General features: G+C 45.5%; 1 protein-coding gene across 2 annotated transcripts in view; it reads left to right on the top strand.

Annotated features, from left to right (window-relative positions):
* Positions 1 to 24,442, top strand: part of RPRD1B (regulation of nuclear pre-mRNA domain containing 1B) — a 60,473-nt gene extending 36,031 nt beyond the window's left edge. Inside the window, exons 7-8 of one of the 2 annotated variants that reach the window (XR_006410003.3) lie at positions 12,435 to 13,271; positions 15,454 to 24,442. Coding sequence is in view for 1 of the 2 variants with exons in the window: in XM_026503485.4 (XP_026359270.1) it covers positions 12,435 to 12,584 (150 nt within the window). In the remaining variant the exon portion in view is untranslated. Of the gene's footprint in view, positions 1 to 12,434; positions 15,097 to 15,453 lie in introns of those variants that run through there. The other variant, XM_026503485.4, reaches the window with a different exon arrangement.
* The last annotated feature ends 1,193 nt before the right edge of the window (positions 24,443 to 25,635 follow it).

The raw sequence follows: 25,635 nt of genomic DNA, 5'->3' as shown, positions 1-25,635 counted from the left end.
ATTTGAGACAGCCGTGGGAAATAGCGGTTCCTTCTTATTATAACACTGACTTGAGTGAGCATCATTTGGAGAGCAGGTTCAGATTACAGAAATTTGAGCTCTAGCGTCTAAATATCTGACCCAGTGGATACATGTCATTTTGAGCAGACATCTATTTTAGTCTTTAGGAATATTCCTACTGCTGTTAAGGTAGGCCTTCTTCACGTCAAGTTGCAATTTTCGTAGAAAGTAAAATTGGATTGTGTCATACTTTGCAATCTTGGAAATTCCATTTCTGACTTTTGTTTTTATCTCTATGAGATTTAGGGCTTGAATTAAGATTAGAAAGTCTTTTCCTGTGATGATAGCAAAAGTGTTCGTGGTTGTAATCAGGAATCAGAAAGAAACCATTGCAAACAAAGCCCATGAGCTCCCAAGGGTGTGGCGTGCCTCCTGTGGAGAGGTGAAGGGACCAGCTGTCATTATGACTTTGCAGGCCTCCTTATTTGTTTCTCCCTTATTCAGAATCCTTAAACATCTTTAGGAAAAAGTGTGGACAACTCTCTTGCTTAATCCAGTCATTAGGTACTTGGAGAACTTTAAGCAGAGTAACTTTGCAGTTTTAAACTCAACAAAAATTTACCAGCAGCCTTCTGAGCATTCTTGGGGTTTGGATAGTGGTTAATGGACTCAGTCCACTTTTTCTTCAAAGTGTCTGGTATGATGTATTTGGGTCTTTTTCTGGGTCCTTTTATTTTGCCCATCGTGTTTCTGTTCCGTGAGGCATAGACTTGCTGGGAGTTATTCCCATGGATATCATTTACCCCAGTTACGATTCAGTGATGAGGATCTCTAGTCCCCATTCCAGGCTTTCTCTGTTGAGGCCAGTGGTCCTTGCAGACTTTTATCTTTGCTGTGGTTTGTCATTTATAAAACAGCAACGTTACCCTCAGCTGGGGCAAACAGGCTCTAACACTTGTCTGACCTGAAGCTGTTAGAGTCTGCCTTTCCTTATCGCACGGGCCCTTCAGGGGCACTTTATTCTCCTTTCTGTGGAAGAATCCTCCAGTAGACTGGCCGTAGGTGCCATTCTCTGCAGGTGGCATACTTTGCCCCTCTAATGTGCCTCTCTTAATATGAGCACACTCCCACTGTCCCTTTGTAACAACCCCATTTTCCCTCTCTGCCTTTACTTCTGAACCCACTGCAGCTTGGCATGCATATCTACATTCTACTGAAGTGGCTGTCTTCCCAGTCCCCTGCCACTGGTCCAAACTCAAACCCAAGATACATATCCCTCTCCCCACCCCCGCCCGTCTTTTGTTTCCTTTGCTCTTTTTGGCCCTCTCTATACCGCTTTATACTATTCGTTACCCTTTATGTGTTTTTCTTCTCTGGTTTCTGTTCCAGTCTTATTTTTTTGTGTGTTCTTAGTAAGCTTTTCTCCATCCCCACCCTGTTAGTGTTGGTATACCTTTAGCCTTTTTCTGATTCTGTCCTCTTGTGACACACTCAGAGTGGCTTCAGCTACCACCTGCGTGCTCATGGCTTAAATCTAGATCTTTAGCCCAGACCCTTTCTTGTGCTTCAGACCCATATATCTTAATTCCACAGACACCTCGAATGTCATATGGCCAAAACAGTCCTCTTCTTCTAACCTTTCCTTTCCTTCTCTTTCCCTGTCTTGGATAATGGCGTTGCTCTTTGTCAAAAGCGGACGCCAGAGCTCATCCAGTGTCACTCCCTGTTCATCCCACCTCTCAGCCTCCTCTTGTCGCCATCTTTCCCTCAGCCCCCGGGCCGTACCTCTGCCAGACAGCTTCCCATAGCCCCACTGCCCCGTCGGCGTGGTCAGCAAGCCCTGGTGGTTTTCATCTCAGTTTTTCTTGAATCTGTCCCCTTCTCTTCCTCCCTGTCTCCACGCCTACCACCTTAGTCCCCCTGCTACTACTTCTCCCCTGCTCACTCTTTGCAGACCCACCTGGATTTGTTCCTGTGTTCTGTAACTTATTTTTCACATGGCAGCCCTGTGATTTTTTTCAAAATGTAGCTCTGAGCAGGTCATTCCCCTGTGAAAACATTTAAATGGCTTCCTCTGGCTCCTGAAATATAAGCCCAAATCCTTGCATATTCCCACCACATGCTCCATGCCTCACCCCATGGCTTGCCCCTGCTGACCTCAGCAGCCATCTCTCTTAACACGTTGCATTGCATCTTGTCTGTGCTGGCCTTTTCTCCCACCAGCTTTACATGTGCTGCGCCCCCTGCTTAGAACACTCTGCCCCCTTTCCTTCCCACTGGTTACTCTTACCCTGTTGATTCCTGTTTCGTCATTTCTATTCCATGTCAAACAGTATTTCCCCGAGACCCCACCCCCATCTCCACCCCATAAAACCAGGTTTCTGCCCTCTTCCCCCCATAAATACTGTCCTATCTCCCTATTTTTTCCTTCAGAGCACCACATGGTTTGTTATTCTGTTGATGGATGATTTCGTTATTTCCCTGACCAGACCATAAAATCCTGTCTGGATTGTCACTCTGTCATCCCCAACCCTATCCTAGTGCTTGGTTGGTACTGTGTCCTAATCTCAGGTGGCAGGTACGGTTGCAGCTCAGTTCATATCTAGGCTAAGTCAGGCTATATCTTGCTGGGGGGGATTCCTTTCATAGTGATGCTCCCATGAGATCTAGGCTTTACTGCTTAGACACATTTTTTCCTCTCTCTTGGCCTTTAGGTTGATGGGACTGGACTGTGGTATTACCTAGTTATAAAAATCTGTGACTTTTTCCCCCACAGTCTTGGAGGTTGGAGGCTTTTTTTTTCTTTTTTTAAAGATTATATTTATTTATTAGAGCACGGGGAAGAGAAGGAAAAGCAGACTCCCTGCTGAGCATGGAGCAGCTCAATGTGGGGCTCAATCCCAGGACCCCAAGATCATGACCTGAGCCGCAGTCAGATGCCTAACTTACTGAGCCACCCAGGTGCCCCCGGAGGCTCTTTCATTTGCTCAAACCAACTTCTAGTAAAGGTGCTAAATTTTCAGGACATACTCAGATGGCTTATAAGGAATATGGATCTTTTATCCCGTTAACCCTTGTCTTTTTCTTCAATTCTGCATGCCTTTTCTAACACGTAGATCAGGAAGACTAAGGATTGCTTGTAACACAATAAACATGGGAGTGGTGATGATGCTTTTCCCGCTCAGATCTGCTGCTTCACATTGAACAGTTTAGCACGTGCCTGGTCTCATTCAGATCTGGCATCACCCCACGGTGCGGGCATGGTTCCCATTCCCATCCTAAATGTAAGGAGGCTTAGCTCAGCAAGGTGAAGTCATATGGTGCACCACAGGCAAGTGGTAGAGTAGGATTTGAACTTGAATTTTCTGACTCCTTATTTTCTATCACAGCAACCTCCTCCTGGTGGGAGAGATGCAATATACCCTCGGTTTTTGGGAGGAGCCAGGAAATGTTATTTCCCTCCTTTTTTTTTTGGCTTATGGAAAGAAATTGGTCTTTTTATTGGTTGTGGAGAAAGCTGTATCCAGATGCAGTGCAGTAACCTACAGGCTGCCTTGCCCCAGGCAGACCCACTGGCACTTAAAATGATAATAAATATCGCCTAAAACTATTCCGTGTGGAAACTGCCCTTTACCTTTCTACACTTTGCTTCTTAACTGCCCTCCAGGAAGGCTTGACTCTGTCAGCATTTGGCACAGAAGGAGAAACCATTGGAAGGCCTGCATCTCTGATGTTTGTCTGCATATTGATAACCTGGTTTTCCATGAAAATGGTTGTTAAGGAAGCCAGTTTGTGGGGGCTTTGTTATTTGCATATAACTTAGACATTTGACTTTTAAAAAACCCAAACATACATTTATTTATTTATTTATTTGTTTGTTTATTTATTTATTTTTAAGATTTTATTTATTTATTGGACAGAGAGAGACACAGCAAGAGAGGAAACACCAGCAGGGGGAGTGGGAGAGGGAGAAGCAGGCTTCCCGCTGAGCAGGGAGCCCGATGCAGGGCTCGATCCCAGGACCCTGGGATCATGACCTGAGCCGAAGGCAGATGCTTAGCGACTGAGCCACCCAGGCGCCCCCCCAAACACTTACTTATTTTTTAGAGAGAGTGTGCGACTGAGCCACCCAGGTGCCCCCCAAACATTTATTTTTTAGAGAGAGTGTGTGACTGGAGGGGAGGGGCAGAAGGAGAGGGAGAGAAAGAATCCTAAGCAGGCTCCACTCTCTGCTTGGAGGCAGATGTGGGGTTCAATCTCACAACCCCGAGATCATGACCTGAGCTGAAATCAAAAGTCGGACACTTAACTGACTGAGCCACCCAGGTGCCCCTAAGAAAAAAACTTAACTATAAATAGTGAATAGCTCTTATTGTACTAGTATCATGGTTTTACCTGGTTTTATATAATTAGGGATCCGTGACATAAATGTAAGGATTTTTGGAGGACCCAGGTGCATTTTCAAAATAAATCTCTCTCTCTCTCTCTCTCTCTCTCTCTCCCTCTCTCTCCCTCTCTCCCTCCCCCCCCCTTTTTTTTTTTTTGGAAGACCCAGGTGCATTCTTAAAATAAATCTCTCTCTCTTTCTTTCTGCCCAATGTGGGTCTTTTTTTTTTTTTTTTTTTTTAAGATTTTATTTATTTATTCAACAGAGATAGAGACAGCCAGCGAGAGAGGGAACACAAGCAGGGGGAGTGGGAGAGGAAGAAGCAGGCTTATAGCAGAAGAGCCTGATGTGGAGCTCGATCCCATAACGCCAGGATCACGCCCTGAGCCGAAGGCAGACGCTTAACCGCTGTGCCACCCAGGCGCCCCTCAATGTGGGTCTTGAACTCATGACCTGAGCCGAGATCAAGAGTCAGACACTAAACCGACTGAGCCACCCAGGTGCCCCAAAATAAAAGCATTTTATGGACATCTGTTAAATTGTAAATATTTAGCTTTATGATTACATTAAAGTTGGAAAATTTGTCCGGTCCTAAAATTGACTTTTTTTGTTAGTTTCATTTTTATTAATTTAATTATATATAGACACTATTTTTTTTTTCCCTCTTCTCTTGCTTCTACAAATCCCTGTCAGAGTTTTTGCTGCTGCAGTAGAAGCTCCCTTAAACCTTTTGTGTAGAGGGTCTGCTGGGGAGAAAGAAGTATCCTAAAGACACTTTGTGGTACAATTCCGAGCTTACAAAGCCCCTTCCCATTGGACTCCTCCAGTGGATGGGTTGGATCGCTCTGAGAACATTCCTCTAATTGTAGCCATTTTGTCATTTTCCCTTCTGGGAAATACTTTTTGTTTACCTTACTTACGGTTTAGTAATGGAGCCGAGAGGTCCGGAGCACTGGCGCTGGGGCCACAGCTTCCTCCTTTTCTTGTGTCTTCCCAGCATCTTACTCAGCAGCTCCAGTCCTGCTGTGACACCGTAGAGTATATCATTTTGAAATGTTGCAGCTGCCACTGAGTCACATGGGAGCACAGAGCTGCTGGGGGAGAGGTACAGATCAGTTATGGTTTTTTGTTCCTGCATAGATTCTTGAAGAGAAGTTAAAAGTGGCATTCTTATTTTCAGTCAGAAGATTTATATATTTTCCCTAAAAAACAAAAGAAAGAGAAGTGAATTAATTGTGGTTTAAGTAGAGGCTGTGATTTCTAAGTGTAAATCCTCTGATCTTTAGTGGCAAGAAGTAATAAGCCTCCTGGCAGGATGAAGGGGACTGACTGGGCGTGTTAAATAATTTTAGGGTGAGGGTCAGCTTCTCCTTTCTGCTTGGCTCTCAGTCTTCATGCGATTAAGCAGTTCTTTGACTTAAATTCAGTATGGCAGGTCACCTTTAAAACAGGGTCCTTCATAAACTGCTTCGTGCATAATAACCCTTTATGACTCTTAATTGGGAGTAGCCGAGCAGTGGGTGATTTTTATATACCATATGTCCTATAGCACAACGGGGCAAGATAAAGGAAAACATGGGTCTTGTTACTGGAAATCTTGTCTCATCAAATCAAGCCCCTGCCTATGATGTTCTTTCTAACATAATTTTTCTTACATAAATAGTTCCTAGCCAGAAAAAGGTAGATTTGACAATGTTTACATTTGATTAGTATTTCTTACAGAGTTGGTTAGAGGAGAAGCTTATAATTTTGTTTGTTTTGAAAATGAAATTCCTATAGAAAGGTCACCGCAATGTCAGTCCCTGTCATTTCTAACCCTCTTATCTCAGAGCTCATCTGCAGCATGTCAGGTCTGGCCTACTGCTCGTAACCAAAAAAGGCAAAGAATGTGGAAGCCTCGCTCCCTTCAGCCGGTTGTCTTAGTGCTCCATGATGGTCTGTGTTCGCACAGTGTCTGCTGGATCCACAGGAAGCAGGGGGTGTTGGACACGTTTTCTGCTCCAAGTTCAGAGAGTCTGTGAGGCAGGATTCCAGAGCTTTGCCAGGAGCATAAATCCTAGGCATTATCTCAGAACTGCACACTGGGCCTCACCCTCTGCGTTTTAAACATTTCTTGGCAGTCAAATAAACCCAGGCACTTTATCACAGGTGCCCACTTCCCCTCCCCTCCTCGAGGATCCTGACACAGAGGGGAGCAGCCGCAAGTCTGGTAGAACCCTCCCCTGTTTCACGGCTCCCCTCAGTCTCTCGTGGGAGAGGTAGGCTTTGCTGCGGTAGGTGTATGCAGCCGAATGGTAGCTCAGCCCCTCACCTCTGCCCCCACCCCAATACAAATTATGCATGAGCAGGAAAGGAAGAGCCACAGGACCACTTGGATTTGCCTTGTCTCCTCTGGTTAAAGATAAGAGTGGGGGCATGGCAAGTATCTGAAGTCCAAGAGTACAAAAAAGAGCCACGGTGAATTATGATCGAGAGAAAGAAAGAAAGAGAGGGAGAAGGCCCAGTGAGCAGGAGCGCTGCCGCCCTGTCATCCTGATAGAAATTGTGCAGGTCCGGCCCGATCTCTCGCGTTCCTGTTCCAGGCAGGGTGGCGTGAGTGCTAGAGAAAAGGCTTAGTCCTCTATTGCACCCAAGTGTAAGGTATTTTAAACAAGGAGCATGTGACCACCTTGCCACATCATTTCTCTAGCTGAGTGGTACTTGGTGTACTAAAGAGGTTGTGGGATGTAGTGTGCTTACATGAGTCAGAAGACTGAATGGGTCTCATCACATTGGTTTTAGTGATACCATGAAAAGAAGCTGGATTTCTGCTGAGGGCACAATTCGTAACCTTGTAGCAGCAGAGCTTGCGGACCGAACTTTTGTCAGAAGACAGATTGGTAGGTTGAAAAGAAAGATTCTTGGGTTTTCGTGGTCTGTCTCCTCTACTTGTTAGAACCAAAGAGAAAAACTGTGGAAAGGCAGCTAGTGAGGAAGTGCCGCTGCCCAACCGGGGGAGCCTGGGAGCGGGAGAAGTGGAGGCAAGTGAGAGCTGGAGTTGTGTTGGGAGGATAGTTTTGTTAGGATTCAAGAGAGATTTTCTTGTTCGTCCATGGTGACGATTATAGATGACTTTATTTGGGAAAAGACTGAATCTATTTAAAAAAAGGGTGGGAGATCAGAGTCTGTTACTAGTATAGGGGACTATAAAATTACTATTACTGTCCAGTTTGACCTAATCAGAGTTTGCCATGAATTCTTACCTGCTTATTTCTCCTCAGAGCAGTAAGCTAGGTCATTTAGCTGTCTCCGCTAAGCCAGCCGCGTGTTCTAACAGTTTCCAAGGCAATCTTTACCTGTCTTTGGATGTTCAGAGTCACCCTTGCTGTTGCATTTAGACCTCTTAGCTTATTCTTTAGGGCAGCTTTAGGTCCACAGCAAAATAAGAGGAAGGTACAGAGATTTCCTATATGCCCCCTGCTCCCCCACCGCCAACTTCCCCTGCCAGCGTGGTGCATTTGTTACCATTGATGAACCTGCCTTGACACGTCCTGCTCTCCCAGCGTCCATACGGTAGGGCTCACTCTTGGTGGTGTACGTTCTGTGGGTTTGGGCAAATGTATGATGGCATGTGTCCCATCGTTATCGTATTTTCACTACCCTAAAAATCCTCTGTGCTCAGCCTATTTCATCCCCGCAACTCCTGTCTCCATAGTATTGCTTCTCCAGAATGTCATATAGTTGAGCTCATATAGCATGTGGCCTTCTCGGGTTAGCTTCTCTCACTTAGTAATATACATTTGTTATTTCTCCATGTCTTTTCATGACTTGATATCTCTCTTCTCTTTAATGCTGCATAACTGTTGCTTGGAAATACCAAAGTTTATCAGTCGGTTCACCTACTAAAGGGCTTCGTGGTTGCTCCCAAGTTTTGGCAATTATGAATAATGTTACTGTAAACATTCAAGCGTAGGTTTTTGTGTGGCGTAAGTTTTTAAATCCTTTGGATAAATACCAATGAGCATGATTGCTGGATCATATGGGAAGAGTATGTTTAGTTTTGTAAGAAACCACCAAACTGTCTTCCAGAATAGTTGTACCATTTCGCATTCCCACCAGAATGTATGAGAGTTCCTCTTGCACCACATCCTTGTCGGCATTTGGTGGTGTTCGTGTTCCCAGATTTTGGTCATTCTAATAGATGTGTGGTGGTATCTCGTTTTAATCTGCATTTCTCTGATAACACATGTCATCTTTTACAAACATTCTCTCCTGGTCTGTGTCTTGTCTTTTCATCCTGTTGATAGTCAGTGTCTTTCGCAGAGCAGAAAAATTTTCCTTTTAGCGCCGTCTAGCTTAGGTGTTCCTTCATGGGTCGGGACTTGGGTATTGTATCCGAAAAGTCATCACCAAACCAAAGATCATCTAGATTTACTTCTGCTGTCCTCTAGGAATTTCATAGTTTTGTGTTTTCCATTTAGGTCTGTGATTATTTTGAGTTAATTTTTGTAAAGGGTGTAAGATCTATGTCTAGATTTGTTTTTTTGCATGTGGGTGTCCAGTTGATCCAACTTTTCTGTTGAAAATACTCCACTGTATTGCCTTCGCTCCTTTGTCAGAGATCAGTTGACTGTATTTATGTGGGTGTATTTCTGGACTCTCTGTTCTGCTGCATTGATCTGTTTGTCTGTTCCCTGGCCGGTATCACATTGTCTTGATTCCTGTAGCTTCATAGTAAGTCTTGGAGTCGAATAGTGTCAGACTTTGTTCTTCTTCTCTTTCAATATTGTGTTAACTATTTGGAGTCTTTCGCCTCTCCATATAAATTTTAGAAGCCCTTTGTCTCTATTTACAGAATAACTTGCTGTGCTTTTGATTGGGACTGCATTGAATCTATAGATCAAGTTGGGAAGAACTGACATCTTTACAATATTGAGCCTTCCGATTCATGAACATGGACTATCTCCCATTTATTTAGTTCTTATTTGTATCAGAGTCTTACCGTTTTCCTCATATGGGTCTTGTACATATTTTGTTAGATTTATACCTCAGTAGTATTTCATTGTTCTGGCTGCTAATGTAAACTCTCTGCTTTTCCATCTTTATCCTTGGCAGTCCCACTTGTCCTTTCTGTGGTGCTGCCCCCCTCCTAGGCTCATGCGCCTGTTCTGAAAGTAGAAATCCCTGTGGAAGGAGTAACCCAGTGGCATGAGGAGGTGTGTACGGGATTCGTCAGCTTTCAGGTGGCCCAATGGGGGACATGTTTCCTTTCATTAAAATGAAGTTTCTTTGATGATACTTAGAATGTAATAGCAGTCGAAGCATGATTCGATACCACCTCCCAACCTCCCTACCTCCAAACAGGAACAAATGTTTTTTTGTTGGTTTGTTTGTTTTGGTGTGTGCATGTGTTTGTTGGTTTGTTTGTTTGTTTTTTAAAGATTGCCTGGGAGAGGATTATTTGAACTTAAGGTGGTATCTAATGAGATCACCTGCTTTCCCTTTTAAACTCAGATGGACTTGCTAAGTTAGTGTGAGGGTCACTCAAGAGTGCAGAGCCTTGGGGCACCTGGGTGGCACAGCGGTTGGGCGTCTGCCTTCGGCTCAGGGCGTGATGCCAGTGTTGTGGGATTGAGCCCCATATCAGGCTCCTCCGCTGTGGGCCTGCTTCTTCCTCTCCCACTCCCCCTGCTTGTGTTCCCTCTCTCGCTGGCTGTCTCTGTCTCTGTCAAATAAATAAATAAAATCTTTAAAAAAAAAAAAGAGTGCAGAGCCTTGGATTCTGACTCCAGATCCGCTCATTAGAGACTTCATGGTCTTCAGACTGTTCGTAAGGAATTCCTTTGCTTAAAGTCCTCTTTAAGAGTGATGGCGCCAAGTCAGAGTGGCTTTCGTCTATCAGCTTTGGTCAGAGAATTTGGGCAGGGAGCAAGGGATAACTATTCAGTCACTGTTTTACCCTTTTTGTATATAGAATTCGGGAGAAATTCATTAAATGAATCCATGTTCAGTAATAGAGAATTGGTATTCTCTATTAATTTCCCTTGAAGTATGCAAAACCAAAGAAGAAAAATGTTTGCAGAGGGAAGGGCAGGGAACCTTGACATTTTAGATCCTCAGATCTGAAATTAGTTTTCAGTTTCAAAATGAAAGCTGATTCCTTAATGTGTTGTGCTTGTAATGTTTTGTTTTATGTATTGTTAATTTATTGGGCAACTGTTGGACACCTACTGTTTCCAGGGCACTGCTGGTCATGGTGGATGATGGGTAAAGCAGATGGGTCCAGTCTTAGCCTCCTGAAGCTCATTAGTTTGATGGGGGAGTTGTTATTTATAATTTACATAAGTCATTATTTTAGTTGTGTTAAGTCTACAAAAGGACAGAAATGGGTTACCAGGAACCCAGGAACCCAAGCTTACTTTCTTCCTGTCTCTTCATCCAATGGCTTGTGCGAGGAGCTCTCATTTCAGGTAGAAGTCTTGACTGCCGGCACTAATGTGGGCACAGAGCCTCCCAGCCCAGACTTCCATATCTCTTCTCTCCCTCCTTTCTTGGACTTTGTCTTAACAGCTTGAACTAAGTGTTTTTCATTTAACCTCTTTCCTGTCTTATCACTCTTCCCAGCAGTGCTTAAGTATATGCCCTCAAACTCTCTGCCTCTCTAGTGTGTAGAAGGTGTCTGGTACAAAGGAATCTAGAATTTGAAGAACAATCTTAGGAGTGGGCCAGTTCCTTCATTTTCAGATAAGGAAGGTGAGGACAAAGGAAGAGAGGGACCACACCCACAGTCACGTAGCAAGTTAGAGCCAGAGCCAAAACTAACCCAGGTCTTTGACTCATAGCCCAGTGCTTTCTGTTACATTCCTGCAGGAGAGGCTTTAGTCAGCAGGGATCCATCCTCGGGAACTTTCTGTCTTTGCAGGAAGACTGAGGGTGACACAGCTAGAGGGAAAAAAAACAGCCCCAAGGAGGGCCATAAACAGACCTCACAAGGCCCAGGGTTGTTATCCCATACAGATTAACTAAGGGTGCCTTTTGCTGGGAGGAAAGAAAATAGTATACCAAGTTCCTGTCATCAGGGAAGTCATATTTGAGAGGAGCAAAGAAGTCTAACATGTATGAAGAGAGCACCTCAGAGCAGCCTGTTAGGGGCTCAGGTGCACCTCAGTGCGCAGGAAGGTCCAGAACGGGTGGGGGTGGGGACCAGTCTTCTGGATGAGGAGAAAAGCTTTTCCTGGAGAGACAGGGAGGCAGAACATCACTGAGACCAGGAGAAGAAAGATCGCCTCCAGGCTTGAGGGGAATCCCAAACCAATGGCACACACAGGCAGTGGCCTGGGCATATGGGGCTGGGAAGCTGCGGGAAATACATTTGGGCAGGAGCTAATCTTAGCAGATCTAGAACTCTGAGCAGTCACAGAGAGAGCAGTGCCACGCTTCACTTTCTCAAGGAAGTAGCTTGATGAAAGCTGGGCTTCTGGAAAGCTGGCGTGTTTCGGGGAGCCTCCTGGAAAGCCTCCTCCAGGCCTCGCTACAGTTGCTCAGGTGTGGAATGAGGAAGTCCTGGATGCAGGTAGTGGCAGTGGGGGTTTCGAGCTTCTGCGGTGCTTGGTGGTGGTGATAGGTGATAGATCTGGATTACTCTCAGTTTAACTCAGAAGGTAGAGCTTTATAGTGATTTTTCCAGGCATGTCTAGGTGGAGCCCTCAGGATAATTGGAAAGCCTGAGCATCTGTATTTTATTTTACAAGGGGTTTTGAAATAGATGAGAACCACGTAGGAGAATGCAAATACAAAATATCACTGCTTTTACTTCCAGATCTCAAGTGTGAAGTTAAATACCGTTTAATTCACTGTTGCCAGTATTGAACTCTGCTTTCCTTTTTTATGTCAAGTTTTTTTTTTTTTCCTTTTGAGAACCCAAGCACTGTAGTTTAGCTGAAGGGGGAAGGGGCGGTCTGGTGGGGAGAACGTAGAGCAAGAAGCTGAGAGTATCTGTACTGGCTCCTTAAGCCTGACCATCAGCACACACAGACTTAACTGCATTGTCTTCTCTTTGTCTCTGTAGGAATATAAACAGAAGCTTGCTCGGGTAACCCAGGTCCGCAAGGAACTGAAGTCCCATATTCAGAGCTTGCCAGACCTCTCATTGCTGCCCAACGTCACAGGAGGCTTGGCCCCCCTGCCCTCTGCTGGTGACCTGTTTTCAACTGACTAGGACAGGTGTCATGCCCCAGATTCCCATCTCTACCAGCAGAAAGAAGAGGGCAAGTCATGGTTGGAAATAACCTTGTGGCCCCTGGTTTTGTCCCTCCTTCATCCCGGTCCCGCAACCTCAAGAACGAACCACGGACTCTGATTCTCCTTTCCGTCCTCTCTTTTTGAGCACAATTCAGAACAGTGGCAAGTGGAGTCCGGTTTAGATTCGTATGTGGAAGGAATACAAACTCTCCCACTGCATTTTTTCATGCCCCTGTCGGTTTTCCATTCTTAGCTTTCTCTTTACACCCAAGAAGTTATGAAAATCATGTGCACTTCTGGAAGCTTTCAGAAGAATCTTGTCGCTTATGACAGCATTGTGTCATGAAAGCAGCTTCTGTTTTCTGAGCTGGGCTTGTTCAAGTTCAGTACAGGCCTTCACTGAAGGACTCGCTCTGGAGTCATTGACTTTCCTGGCTGCCATCTACCCCGAAGGTTGGAGGCACGACTGTCCAGCAGCTTTGCCGTAAAGAGTTTGCCAAATCTCATCCTTCCTTTCCCTTACTTCTCGTGATGTGTAGTCAGAGGTGAGGTGCGTTTGTGTTGTAAGCAGACTGGGGAATCTAGCAATAGGATTTAAAGCTGATCCGGGACAAAGTCACAGTTCAGAAACGAGAATAACCGGGATCACAGGCATGAGTTAAACGTAAGTAATTTGCTTCAGGTCCCTACAAACAACCTTCCCAAGCACCCACTGTCAGAGAAAACGTTCCTAAAAACCTGATCTTTTGGCCCTAATCCGTTGTGAAAGCAGTTGTTAGAAATGGCACTGGTGGACCCCAAAAGCTAAAGGCTTACTAAGAGTCTGGGCTCTGCACAGGTGTTGCTGTTTCAGCCCATGTCTTTTGGGGAGCAGGGCTCACACTAACATTTCCTTCACTGGGCGCGTGTCTACAGTATGGTGAGTAAACTCGAATATCTCCCTTGCGAATACGACACTCTGTGCATGTTTGTCTGTTTACGCCACTGGCCGCTGCACGTGTCCTTGTGCCCAGAGGGGGAGGAGTACTCCAATCGGCTGTTACTGAAGAGCTGGTCTCGGGCGGAGGAAGGGGGGCAGTCAGGGATTTTAATTTTGGGTTTTAATTCCATTATCATGCCAGCTGACATTATGACTATATAATGTACTTAGGATTTTTACCTTGCTTTTAGTGAAGGTTAGGCCTGCTAACTGTAAATCATTCTGATTTGGCAGGCTTATTTTTGACATTGGAAAGGGCAGAAAACAGTTTGCCCCAATGGTATAATAGGAGTCAGAGCCCAGAGGCTGAAATCCAGAAGCTATAAAAAGGAATTCAGTGGTGGGGGCTTCAGAATCTCCATTATTTTGAGTCATTATTTTCAGGATTACCAAAAAGCCAATTACTTGTAATTTTACATGTTAAACATGTTGGAACATAGCCTGTGTTTTAAACGTGTGGCAGGCTTTCCTTTAAGAAGCTCTCCTGCCTGCCATGAAGTGAGAGGGATGAAAAGTCGTAGCAGGTGTTCAGTTTAACTCTGTGTAGAAGATAGTAGCATTTAAGCTCTTTTTCGGATTTGAATACGGACTGTGTGTTGTTTGCTTATTGACACTGCCTGTTGTCCTGTCATTATTAAATTAATGAGTCTCTAACTATAAAGTTTTTCTTCCCAGAGGCCATAGGGCAGTAGGTGACTTTACTAAAATCGCAGGATCAGTTCTCGTCTTCACTGTTTGTGCACATGCCCCCCCCCCCCCATGCTGTGCTGCTCTAGTCCTGCGGGCGAGCTTGTTTTGGAACAGACCCATCTTGGACATTCTCTGTGCTTTCACCGAGGAAGCAAACTTTTACTAGCCACGAATCAAAAGGGTATAGTAGATATTTGCTCTGACCAGCTAGATGAAAATGTTCTAACATGACGGATTTCACCCACTGCTATTTTTTATCAGATTGCGTTTGACCAGCAATTGGTGCATAATTATTACAGCAAGAGCAAAAAAAATGAAACTGTAGCAATTATGTAAATGAGTGTGTTGGCCTCCTAACACCTGTTACTAGTGGACTTCCTATGAGGAAGTTAGTTTTGGGGGTTTTTTGTTTTGTTCTGTTTTTTAATGAAATGCTTTTGTTTTTTAAATCTTAATTCTCCCCATATCCTCCCCAAGTGTGCTTATTACTTCATTTGTTTAATTTAAATGAACCTTTCTTCTCCTTGTATGTATGAGGTGATCTGGTGGGGTGGGGTGGGTGGTTTTTGTTTTGTGTTTTTTCTTTATTTAGGGCATCCATAGGCCTCAAAGGACCTTGCCTTTAGGTCATATTCCTCAGAAAGTCTTCATTCTTCTTTATTTTGTTTTGTTTTTTTTCTTAAAGAATATTTTTAAAGCTTAAATTTGTATATTAATTTAGGACTTTATTTAGAAGCATAGGCTGTCATTGGCGGCAGCAGTATATTCTGAAATGTCTCATAGATATATATTTTTGAATAAAGATGGTGTTGTTGAACGACATCGTGTGATGTTTCTTTTCCCTGCCTTGTTACAGAACACCCGATGCTTTCTTTGTAAGCAGTGGATGATTAGTAATCACCAATAGAGATTGTGCTGTCTGCACAGTATCTTGTCCCTTAGGAGTTTTGGGACTGTTAGTGGCCCATAAATACTCGGCACTTACATAGTATTTTCTAGTTCTTTCCAGGGGCTTAATTAGCTTTAATTAGCCAATCCACACAGTGCCCCGGAGAGGTGCCTCCATAGTTTTATCCTCATTGTACAGAAGTGGGAACCGATGGAGAGAGGTTGAATGACTTTTTCCCCAGTACCACAGTCTCTGACGGATTCAGACTTGGAAATTCTTTGATTTCAGCGCTTTTGTTCACCCTGCTGGGTCTCCGGAGAGAGATTTGATTTTGGCAATCCAGTGAAAGCCACTCTGAACAGTTAAAAAGAAGAAAAATGTGAGAGGATAATAAATCCAAGTGGTATGTCTTTTAAAAACCTTTTTTTTTTTTTTTTGTAGGTTTCCTTTCTCTTTTCCTTTCACTCTCAATGAAGGCATACTGGCTAAGCATTGTTGGTGAGAACTTGAAATAATAGAAAAACAGTTTGAAATACAGCCTTTTGGAAGGCTGATTTTACCCTTCCCACTGGGTGCTGGCAATATTTGCCAGGAAAAGTGGGGTTCCCCATCTCGGAATGCAAAAAGACTACAGTAGCTGTGGTCCTTCAAGACTGAAGTGCAGCTCAAGGCCAAGTCCAGAATCAGGGGAGTCGAAACTATGTGTTGCTGAAGTTCTGCCTTAAAATATAAAGGTTGAATGTGATATGTGAATCTCAGGAGACAGACTCTCCTGTGGCCCCAGGTTTCATGGCCTACTTAATGCCTCCACTCCTACCTATAAATAGTAAGTCCATAATTCCTCGGGTTTAATTAGCACTGCAGGCTACAAAATATGACTGCGAGGTCTTCAAAGCTGAAGATGAAACTGCCTAGGAGTTCATGAATCTGTCAAAATGCTTCACTTTTGTGATTAGAGTCGTTAACTCTCCGTGTGACCTTCTTGGGCCAGGTACTTCCCTCTCTGGGCCTCAGTTTTCTTACCTCTGAAACGTGGTATTGGACAAAATTATTTCTGGGTTCTCTGCCAGCCCTAAAAGCTTATAGTGGTTGTGTTGCGGGAGAAGAATGCAGGACTAAAGCCTGAGAACGCTGAATGGCAAATCCTAGGTTCCTAGGAACACTTGTTAGATAGGTTAATGATACCACCATCGTGCTGTATATAGTTACTTTAAAAAAAGAAGGGAGCGTAAATGGAACCCTGGAGATTGTAGTCTACAAGGATCAGAACACAAGACACAGGTCCAGGACTAGGAGGATGAGAGTAAACACTGTTCACTGAGCGCAAATTAATCTGCATTTGGCATATTGGAGATCTTTTAAGAAAAAGCTATTTTCCAGCCTGGTTTGCTGTCTTACTTTCTGCCAGAATCATCCATCTGGATAAACTCATTTCTCATCACCACCTTCGTGGGGTTTTTCATTTAAAAATCATTCTTCCACTCTAAGGCACAGATTCAATTAAGAATCCATTATTCTCCTGTACAGTAGATTGGGATTCACATAGCTTCATGCAGTGTTGAAAGCCCAGTTGGTTCAATTTTTTAGACTCTGAAATAGTTATTTTGCATTAAAATTTCTACCACTGGTTGGATAAACATGAAAATTAGTACGAATCAGAGTTTATCTAGTATTTAATATCTAATAAATAGGAGACAGCTGTGGCAAGTGATGACCCACATCTGATCTCCTCTCACTGTGATGACCTTGGCCGAGTCCCTCAGCCTTTAGAGACCTTAGCTGCTGCTTAAATGGAACGAATGGGGGGAGGGCGGGGGTTGACTAAGTAACTGAAGTCCTTTCCAGATCCAAAGTTTAATACACCCAGGTTTTCAGAGGATTTCCTCCTACTGAGAATCTTACTTAAGTGCCCGCACAATGCACTCCGTAGATTTTTAAATGCCAGTTATCTGGATGAATTCTTAGTTATAGAATTGTAAAGTGGTCACAAACATACCTATTAATAACTTTAAAGGAGGAGTTTTTAAAAAGGGCCTAGTGCCATGTCTGGGATAAAGTAGGGGTTTGACAGTAGCTGTACTAGATTCAATAATGAATGTAGGCATTTAAACGCTCATACAACGAGATGTTAAAGTAGATGTGTTTTGGAAGGCAGTGATAGATGCCATGTGCCTGTACCATATGCTGGGTTTACAGTGGAGATGGTAAAACACCTGTAGCCCACTTAAACTTTCTCACTCACATGGAAGGTATAAAAGAGTCAGAAGTTAGAGTTGAAGGTGGGGGGACTTGGGGTGCAGGTTTCTTTGAAGAGATCCATCGGTGTTTGGAGTCCCCCAAGGGACAGGAGCGGATCCCAGCTGCCCCTTACCTTCAGACTAGGGAGAGGGCTTCAGTAGAGCTTAATACGTGTCTCCTGTAGGGTGACAATCCAGTGCACAGGACAGACCCCTGTCTGGAAAAAATCCAAAGGATGGGATGCCAGTAGCAAGGTGCTTTGATGATGGAGCAAGGGAGAGGTGGCTGGGTTGGGTGCAGCCTTTTCTAGTTTGTCAGTCAAGGGATGTCCGTCTCCCAAGGACCGGATGTGGGCTGTATGCAAGAGAACTGGCACGGGGTCATCTCAGATCCTAACCAAGAGGCAAGGGCCCTCCTCAAGGTGTAGTGCTGAGGAGGAGAAAGCTAAGAGCTGGAGGTGTGAATATGGAGAGAAATGCAATTGCGGGGGCTTGGTAAGTCCAAAATCTGTAGGGTAGGCCAGCAGCTGGAAACCCAAGAAAGATTTGCATTTGAGTCCAAAGACAGTCCGCTGGTGGCATTTCTTGCTGAAGGGGGATGTCAGTCTGTTTTAAGTCCTTCTACTGATTGGATGAGGCCCACCCATGTAGAGGGTCATCTGATCCTTCAATTTAAATGTTAATCTCATCCTAAAAGCACCTTCGCAGAAATATCCAGAAAAATGCTTGACCAAAAGCTGGGCTTTGTGGCCTAGCCCAGTTGACACATAAAATTAACCATCACCCTTGCCAACACTTTATTTTCCATTTTAAAACTTATAGCTGTATTTGTGTCCCAGGGCTCCACAAAGAAGTACCAGAAACCAGGTGGCTTAAAACAACAAATTTATTGTCTCACAGTTGTGAGATGTTTGCAGGCCCACACTCCTCCTTCCAAGTCCTCTAGGAGAGGCTCCTTCCTTGCCTCTTCCAGCTTCTGGTAGCTCCAGGCATTCCCTGGCCCGTGGCAACGTAACTCATCTCTGCCTGTGTCTTCACAGGGCCATATTCCCCCTATGTCTTTGTCCAAATTTACCTCTTTTGAGGGCCCACCCTGATGACCTCAACTTGATTAAACCTGCAAAGGCCTTATTTTTAAATAAGGTCACAGTCACAGATACTGGTACTTAGGCTTGTAACCTATCGTTTTTTAGGAGGGGGCACAATTCAACCCATAATAGTGACCATTGTGGTAGGTATTTGCATTTTCCTACTGGCTGATGGCAGTGAGCATCTTTTCATGTGCCTTCTTTGGAGAAGTGTCTATTCAAGTCCTTTGCCCATTTTCCTTATTTAAAGATTATTTGAGAGAGAGTGAGCACAAGTGGTGGGAGGGGCAGAGAGACAAGCAGACTCCCCGATGAGCGGGGAGCCCAACACAGGGCTCAATCCCAGGATCCCTGAGCTCATGACCTGAGCTGAAGGCAGATGCTTAACGGACTGAGCCACCCAGGTGCCCCCTTTGCACATTTTTGAATTGGGTTGTCTCTGTTGGTGGGTTTTAAGAGTTCTTCATATATTCTAGATATTAGGCCCTTATCAGATACATGATTCATAAATATTTTCTCCCATCTTGTAGGCATCTTTTCACTCTCTTGATAGCATCCTTAATTTACATAAGTTTATAATTTTGATGCATTCCATTATCTTTCCTTTTGCATCTTGTGCTTTTGATGTCACATCTAAGTAAACGTTGCTAAATCTAAGGTCATGAGGAATTACTGCTATATTTCCTTCTGCAATTTTATACTTTTAGCGCTTTTATATAGGTCTTTGATCCTTTTTTGAGTTACCTTAAGTAGTGGGCTGTCTCTTGATCAACTCTTGTTAACCTTGAAGATCTCTTCCCAGCTCAGCTTTTCATAAATTCTTGACAGAGCCTGGCTCCCTGGTAGAGTTGTAAAACTCAAGAATATTCATGAATTAACTCCAAACACAATTTTCTTTTTTTTTTTTTTTTTTTTTTTTTAAATGATTTTTTATTATATTATGTTAGTCACCATACAGTACATCCCCGGTTTCCGATGTAAGGCTCGATGATTCATTAGTTGTGTATAACACCCACCAAACACAATTTTCTTAAAGGTCTCTAGCAAACTTTAGTGAAGTCACCATCTGTTAGTGAAATGATATTTTGAAGTTTAACCCCAAATGAAAACAACTAGGGTAGAGATTTTCAGTCCCACCTCTGAAGGAGTAAGTGCTATGGGAATTACCCTCCGCCATGTAAACAAGTGAAAAAGCATTCAAATATGTAAAACAAATGTTTTCAGACATTGGACATCAAGAAGCACAGAACTGTGAGTTCCCGAGAGAAGGGAAACAGATAAGGAGAGGTGATTGCCCCATCTTACTCACTGAGGGTGTTCCCAATCTACAGTGCGGCCGGGGGAGCCGGAGGCCCCCTGTGTCACTGAATTGAGGAGACAGACGTCAGAGTTCAGGAAGGTTGCGGTGCGTGGAATTTGCGGGGAGAAGTAACAGGGGTAGCTGCACAGCCACTGCGCCCCGAAAATCCGCAGAGCGTTCCCTTGACCCCTTAGGTGAGATCTGCGCAGGAGGCGTGGGATGAAAGTTGGTGTGACCAAGGGAAGAACAAACAGAAAGCAACAGTCTCGCTAGTTCCCGCTGCTCACAGAGGTCCGGGAATAGCTGCAAGTTTCTGCTAGCCAGAGCAGAGAGGCCTCATCATAACAGAGCATTGGACAGAATCCTCAGAAAGGTCATGCCTTTGTAGTTGGACTAAATTAGGACTAGAGGGAAGGCTGCTTTCAGCCAACCATAAATAAAGCTTAATAGTAAGCCTCAAGCTGGTCTGTAACTGAACCACTAGGCAAAACAAAGTCCAGCTCTGTTTAAAGAAATACAGCAAAACCTAGCACTCAACAGTGTAAAAGGTCCTCTTTGGCATCCAAAAAAAAAAAAAAAAAAAAAAAAAAATCACCACACATGCAAAGAGGCAGAAAAAATATGACCAGAGTCAGAAGAAGAATAAACCAATAGATCCAGAATGGCCCGGACGAAGGACATGGTTGACAGAGATCTGAAACAGCTGTTGGTAACGTGATAAATGCTCAAGGATATAAAGGAGAATATGAACATAATGAGGAAAGACGTAGGACATATATTTTTAAAACCCAAATCAAATTTCCAGAGATGAAAAATACGGTATCGGAAACTAAACCAAGCCAGAGTGGGATTAACCGCAGACTGGATGCTGCAGAAGAAAAGTGTGAGTGAAATTAAAGACACAGAAATAGCAGTGATTCAGAACGAAGCACAGAGAGAAAATACCAGAAAAGAAAGAAACGGAACAGCCCACGGGACAACACCGACTGCCAAAAATCCGTATCAGAAGGAAAGGAAAGAGGGGAGGAGAAAACATAGCTGAAGGAATAAGGGCCGTTCCCCAGCTATGATGAGAATTGTAAAGCAATTGATCCCGCTGAGCACGTCAGGGAGAACAACCCTGAAGAAGCCGCACGTGCCAGCGCACATCAGAGTCAAGGTGCTGGGCCGGGGTAAAAACCAGAAAACGCAGAGTAACGGAGGCCCGAGTGACAGCGACTTCTCCTCAGACACTACGCCAGCCAGAAGAGAATGCCCATGACATCCCATGGGGGGAGGTCTCCTGTCAAACTAGAATTCTGTATTTAGCAAAAGCGTCTTTCAAAAATAAAAGCGAAGTAAAAACATTTTCAGTGCGACAAAAGCTGAAAGAATTAGTCACCACTAGACCTCGGCAACGTCAGACAGAAGACACATGATATCCGCTGGAAATCTGGATCTCCAGAAGGGAGGGAAGAACACTGAAAACTGCATGGGGGAGTGCATCATGTTTTCTTTTGATTTAAATATCTTTAAAAGAGAATTGTTGAAACAGAGATAATAACGTATTGGGGGTTTATAACATACAAAAGAGCAACGGTGTATGACAACAGCATCAGTCCCCCACGGCCCACGGTTCTCATCCCGCAGCCACCACGGGGACGGTCTGCATGTTCCCCTCTTGTGCTGCAGGCAGAGGACCCTGTTCCCTCCCACCGGGAGCAGACAGCAGCCAGGTGCCTGCCGTATGATGCCCGTGCTTCAGGCAGAACGAACGAGTATACGTCAAGCCCAGCGGAGGGGGCAAGATACTTCCAGACGAGGTGATGTGCCCAGCACCGGGTACCAGCGTTCTTTATCCCATCTCTGGACTGATGTACTGTGCGCATCGGCCTAGCATAGACCATGATGACTTCTGGATTGCTGCGTCGTGAATTAATGAGGTCTCCATGTCGTTCCTAAAATGCACTCTTCCAAAATATCAGATGCCTGCGTTGGGTATTCCTCCCTGGCCCAGGGCCTCACTGGGTTATGGTGGCCTCTCGGAGGTGGGTGTGGACTCGAAGCCAGGTTAGAGCGAGTTTCACTTCCCTCGATAGGTTCTTTGTAGTATTGTTACCCTGGAGGATTCCACTTCACTTAAACCTGGTGAGGCCACTCAGCGTGCTCCAGGCTGGAGCAAAGAGCCCTGAATTTGGAACTGGGTGAAATCCCAACTTGAGACAAGTCACTTCACGTCCCAGGGCGAGTCTGACTTATCCGGAAGACAGTGTTTCCAGTTCTCCCCAGAGGCCTTCCTCCCCACGTTCGACATGACAGCCGCAGGGAAGGAAGGCAGCACGGCTCCAGTGGTCTGAGTCGAGGCCCAGTCTCCTCACTTCCCTGGCACCCTGACCGAGTGACTTCACTTCCCCCTGCATCTTGATATCCTGATTTCATCATCTGTATCCTCAGGATGATAATAGACTCGATCTCAGATGTTTATGGCAGTTTAATGAATCGATATTGCTAAAGTCAGCCGAGCGACAGGAGTATGTGTTAAATAAATAAAAGCTGTGTGCTGATATGAAACAACCCCTACAAACTCTGGGCCCGCGAGCCTGGGATGAGGCACAGCTGGACTCAGCCTTTCTCTCTCTGGAGGTCCTGGAGCAGGAACTGCGCCTCCTTAAAGCCACAGCTGTTGTGAAAAAGGATGCTAAGGCGGGGGGGGACGCTGGTCAACAGCAGGAGGGTGGGCAGGCCTTGACCTCCCAGGGAGGAGTGGATGACCTGGGACGATTTAGCTTGCAGATGAGGGGAGGGCAAGCGTGGTGGTCCTCAAGGGCTGTCGATGAATACAGGCATAAACATGGTTCTGACTTTGAGGGTACAACCTGGCGACAAGAGATGGACTTCTGAATGGAGAGAACTTCTGACCCATCATCAAGAAGACTGGTTGCCCCGCCACGGCTGGCTGACCCTTCTTGTCTGGGGTTCTGTCGGGCACTTCTCAATGAAGGTAGAGAGTCATTCGAGATGAGACATACATGGCCCCGCCCCGATCTAATAGTCCCAGACTCTAGTATTTCTGTTGGCTTTGAGATTTGACTATGGATAAGCGTGCTATTCTAAAGTTGCAAAATTTGAAGCTTGCCAAGAACTCTATGAAGAGCGTCGGCCCAGATTCCTTGCCTCCTAATGAAGTGCCCGGTGGCCTCACATTGCTGTATGAAGCCCCCCTCCTCCATGGATTATGAAACACGGGGGTGGTGGTTCCAGCTCCTGGCAGGGTCATAGAAAGGCGCTTTGAGAGCTGCCATTGCTCAAGAACCCAAAGATGGACCTTCAAACCCTCTTTTGATATTGCCGGTGGCTGCCCTTGAAACTTCAGAAGGGACGTCCACACCTGGCCCCGTGTTTGCACATAATCCAGTGGCATCTGGACTTTTTTTTCAATGGCCTGGAAGTCTGTGAAGTCATTCCGAAGAGTGGCTTTCTTATATGCCTCGGCCAAAACAAGCACGGAGAATCCTGGTCATGAGGCACTTAAAAATTTATTAGGCTCTGGTATTAAATTATAGCGTGACCTGTTAAACACGGATTCAAATGGGCCATGGTTCAAATCAAGCTCTCGCTCCCACTAGGGCTCTTCGACCAGCCATGCAACAGACTGGTAGTGACCCCTCTGTCTCCAGAGGCATCAAACTGTGTCTATGTGACCACTTACGTGGGCAATACTCACAGAGGGGGTTCTCGAACCCCACAGCAGAAAGGCGGTAAACTTGAATGCATTCAAGGCCTTGGAGGGCAGTGGAAGGGAAGAAATGTGGCCAGCCACGGACGGGCGTGTGTGATAACGGCTGGGCAGGTGAGCCGAGGGTCAGCAGGCTGGGAGGCAGTGCCACGACGGCCAGATTGTCTGATTTTTCTAGGAGAGGGTAGAAACCTGGATTTGTCTGTAAAAATCTCTCCATTTTTAAATGTTGGCAACTAATTTGAATGCCAGTTGGAGATTTTTTTTTTTAATTGCCAGTGTGTTTCATTTTCGCCATACCGGTTTGTTTGCGGTATCATTTTGTTTCGGAATGTTTGTTTGTTTTAGAATGCCAGTGTGTTGGCCACTTTTGCAAGTAGAGAGTTATTCTCTGCTAAAGACCGGTGACCGGAGTCTGCACAGCTGACCACAGGCCGAGAAAGAATCCTTGTTCTGAGAAGCATCTGTAGGCGTGAGGTCGGAGCCTGCAGGTGCCTTCAAGTTGATCCCACTGTGGAGACAGGAGCGCTGGCCTGAGAGCGAGGAGGCCCAGGTCTGGGTCCCCGCCCTGCTGCTACTTCACTGTGTGACCTTGGGAAAGTCTTGGGCCTTCTCTGGCCTCAGTTTCCCCTTCTGGAATTGGCCCAGAGCATCTCAGGTCCCCGATAATTCAAATGGTCTCAGGTTCCTGGGAGGAACCCAAAAGGAGAATCTTCAAGAGTAGGTCTTGTGTTGGGGCGCCTGGGTGGCACAGCGGTTGAGCGCCTGCCTTCGGCTCAGGGCGTGATCCCGGCGTTATGGGATCGAGCCCCACGTCAGGCTCTTCAGCTATGAGCCTGCTTCTTCCTCTCCCGCTCCCCCTGCTTGTGTTCCCTCTCTCGCTGGCTGTCTCTATCTCTGTCGAATAAATAAATAAAATCTTTAAAAAAAAAAAAAAGAGTAGGTCTTGTGGTTCATTTGGGATGAAATGGCCATCCTCGGGACTGGTGGTGCATCTTGAAGGAGTTCAAGCTAAGAAAAGAATTTACCCCAGAGGAGGCTTTGCCAGAAGCTTCCAGTCTTTGTGCCAAGGGCGTAGGGCTGATGGAGGTGATCAGTTGACTCTCACGAAGCACCGGTGGTGAGTTTGGCTGGTGATAGAGGCAAGTGGGGCTTCCGTGACAGATGGAGAATGGCAGGCGGAGGGTCACGTCAGAGGTCTGGCTTCTGCTCTCTGCCCTCACTCACTCTGACCTGAGAAGACCTTCCCTGTCTCTGAGCTTCAGTTTCCTCTTTCAAAATGAGGAGGTTGGCTGGCTGGTTTCTGAGCCCCCTTTGAGCCCCGGAGTTCGATAGTTCTGACGAATTATGTCGCAAAGTCGTAGTTTTATCATCTGCACGAAGACTTTCTTTTTTTTTTTTAATTTGACAGCTCTTACTTAAGCACCCAGTGGTGACAGGCATGATGGATGCAGCCAGCCAAACCTGTCCTTATGCCGCCTACCGTCTCGGGGGCCTGACAACGACCAGCCGGGTAAGGGAACAGTGTGCCTAGCAGAGCACCGTGAGAAGGGCGCAAGTTTTCCACCGGAGACCGGAACCTAGTCATCCGGGATGGGGACAGCTTCCTCGAGGAAGTGACTCGAGCCAAGATCTAGAGGGTGCTGAGGGGTGAACGAGGCGAAGGGGACGAGAAAAGCGCTGCTGGAAGAGGAACAGTGTGTGCAAAGCCTGTGACCAGAGGCACCGGAAGGAGCCAGCACTGCTGGGAGCTGAGGCTGTCGAGGTTCGGGGTGAGCCAGACCCTGCAGTCTTGTCATCCTTAGAGAAGACTTGGATGCTGGTGCTGAGCATGGGGGAAGCCTCTGGAGGATTTCCAGCAAGGAAAGACAGAGTCTGATCTGCGTTTGGAAAAGACTTCTCTGAGTACTATTGGGAAGAGACAGGAGATGGTGGGAGGGACGAGTGGGGACTGAGGGGAGCAGAAGAGATTCAAGGGACCAGTGGGGTGGTGTGACGGAGGGACAACATCCTGGGGAGACACGACGGGGGCCTGCCCGGAACCATGCCAGCTGAACGAGAGGGAGAGGTCAGGCTTGAGGGCGCATTAGGATTTGGAATCCTCCGGCCTTGGTGCAAGATGGAAGGAGA

This window comes from Ursus arctos, unplaced genomic scaffold, assembly GCF_023065955.2.
Source record: "Ursus arctos isolate Adak ecotype North America unplaced genomic scaffold, UrsArc2.0 scaffold_16, whole genome shotgun sequence".
Taxonomy (NCBI): Eukaryota; Metazoa; Chordata; class Mammalia; order Carnivora; family Ursidae; genus Ursus; species Ursus arctos.
This window is presented reverse-complemented; position numbering and strand designations above follow the sequence as displayed.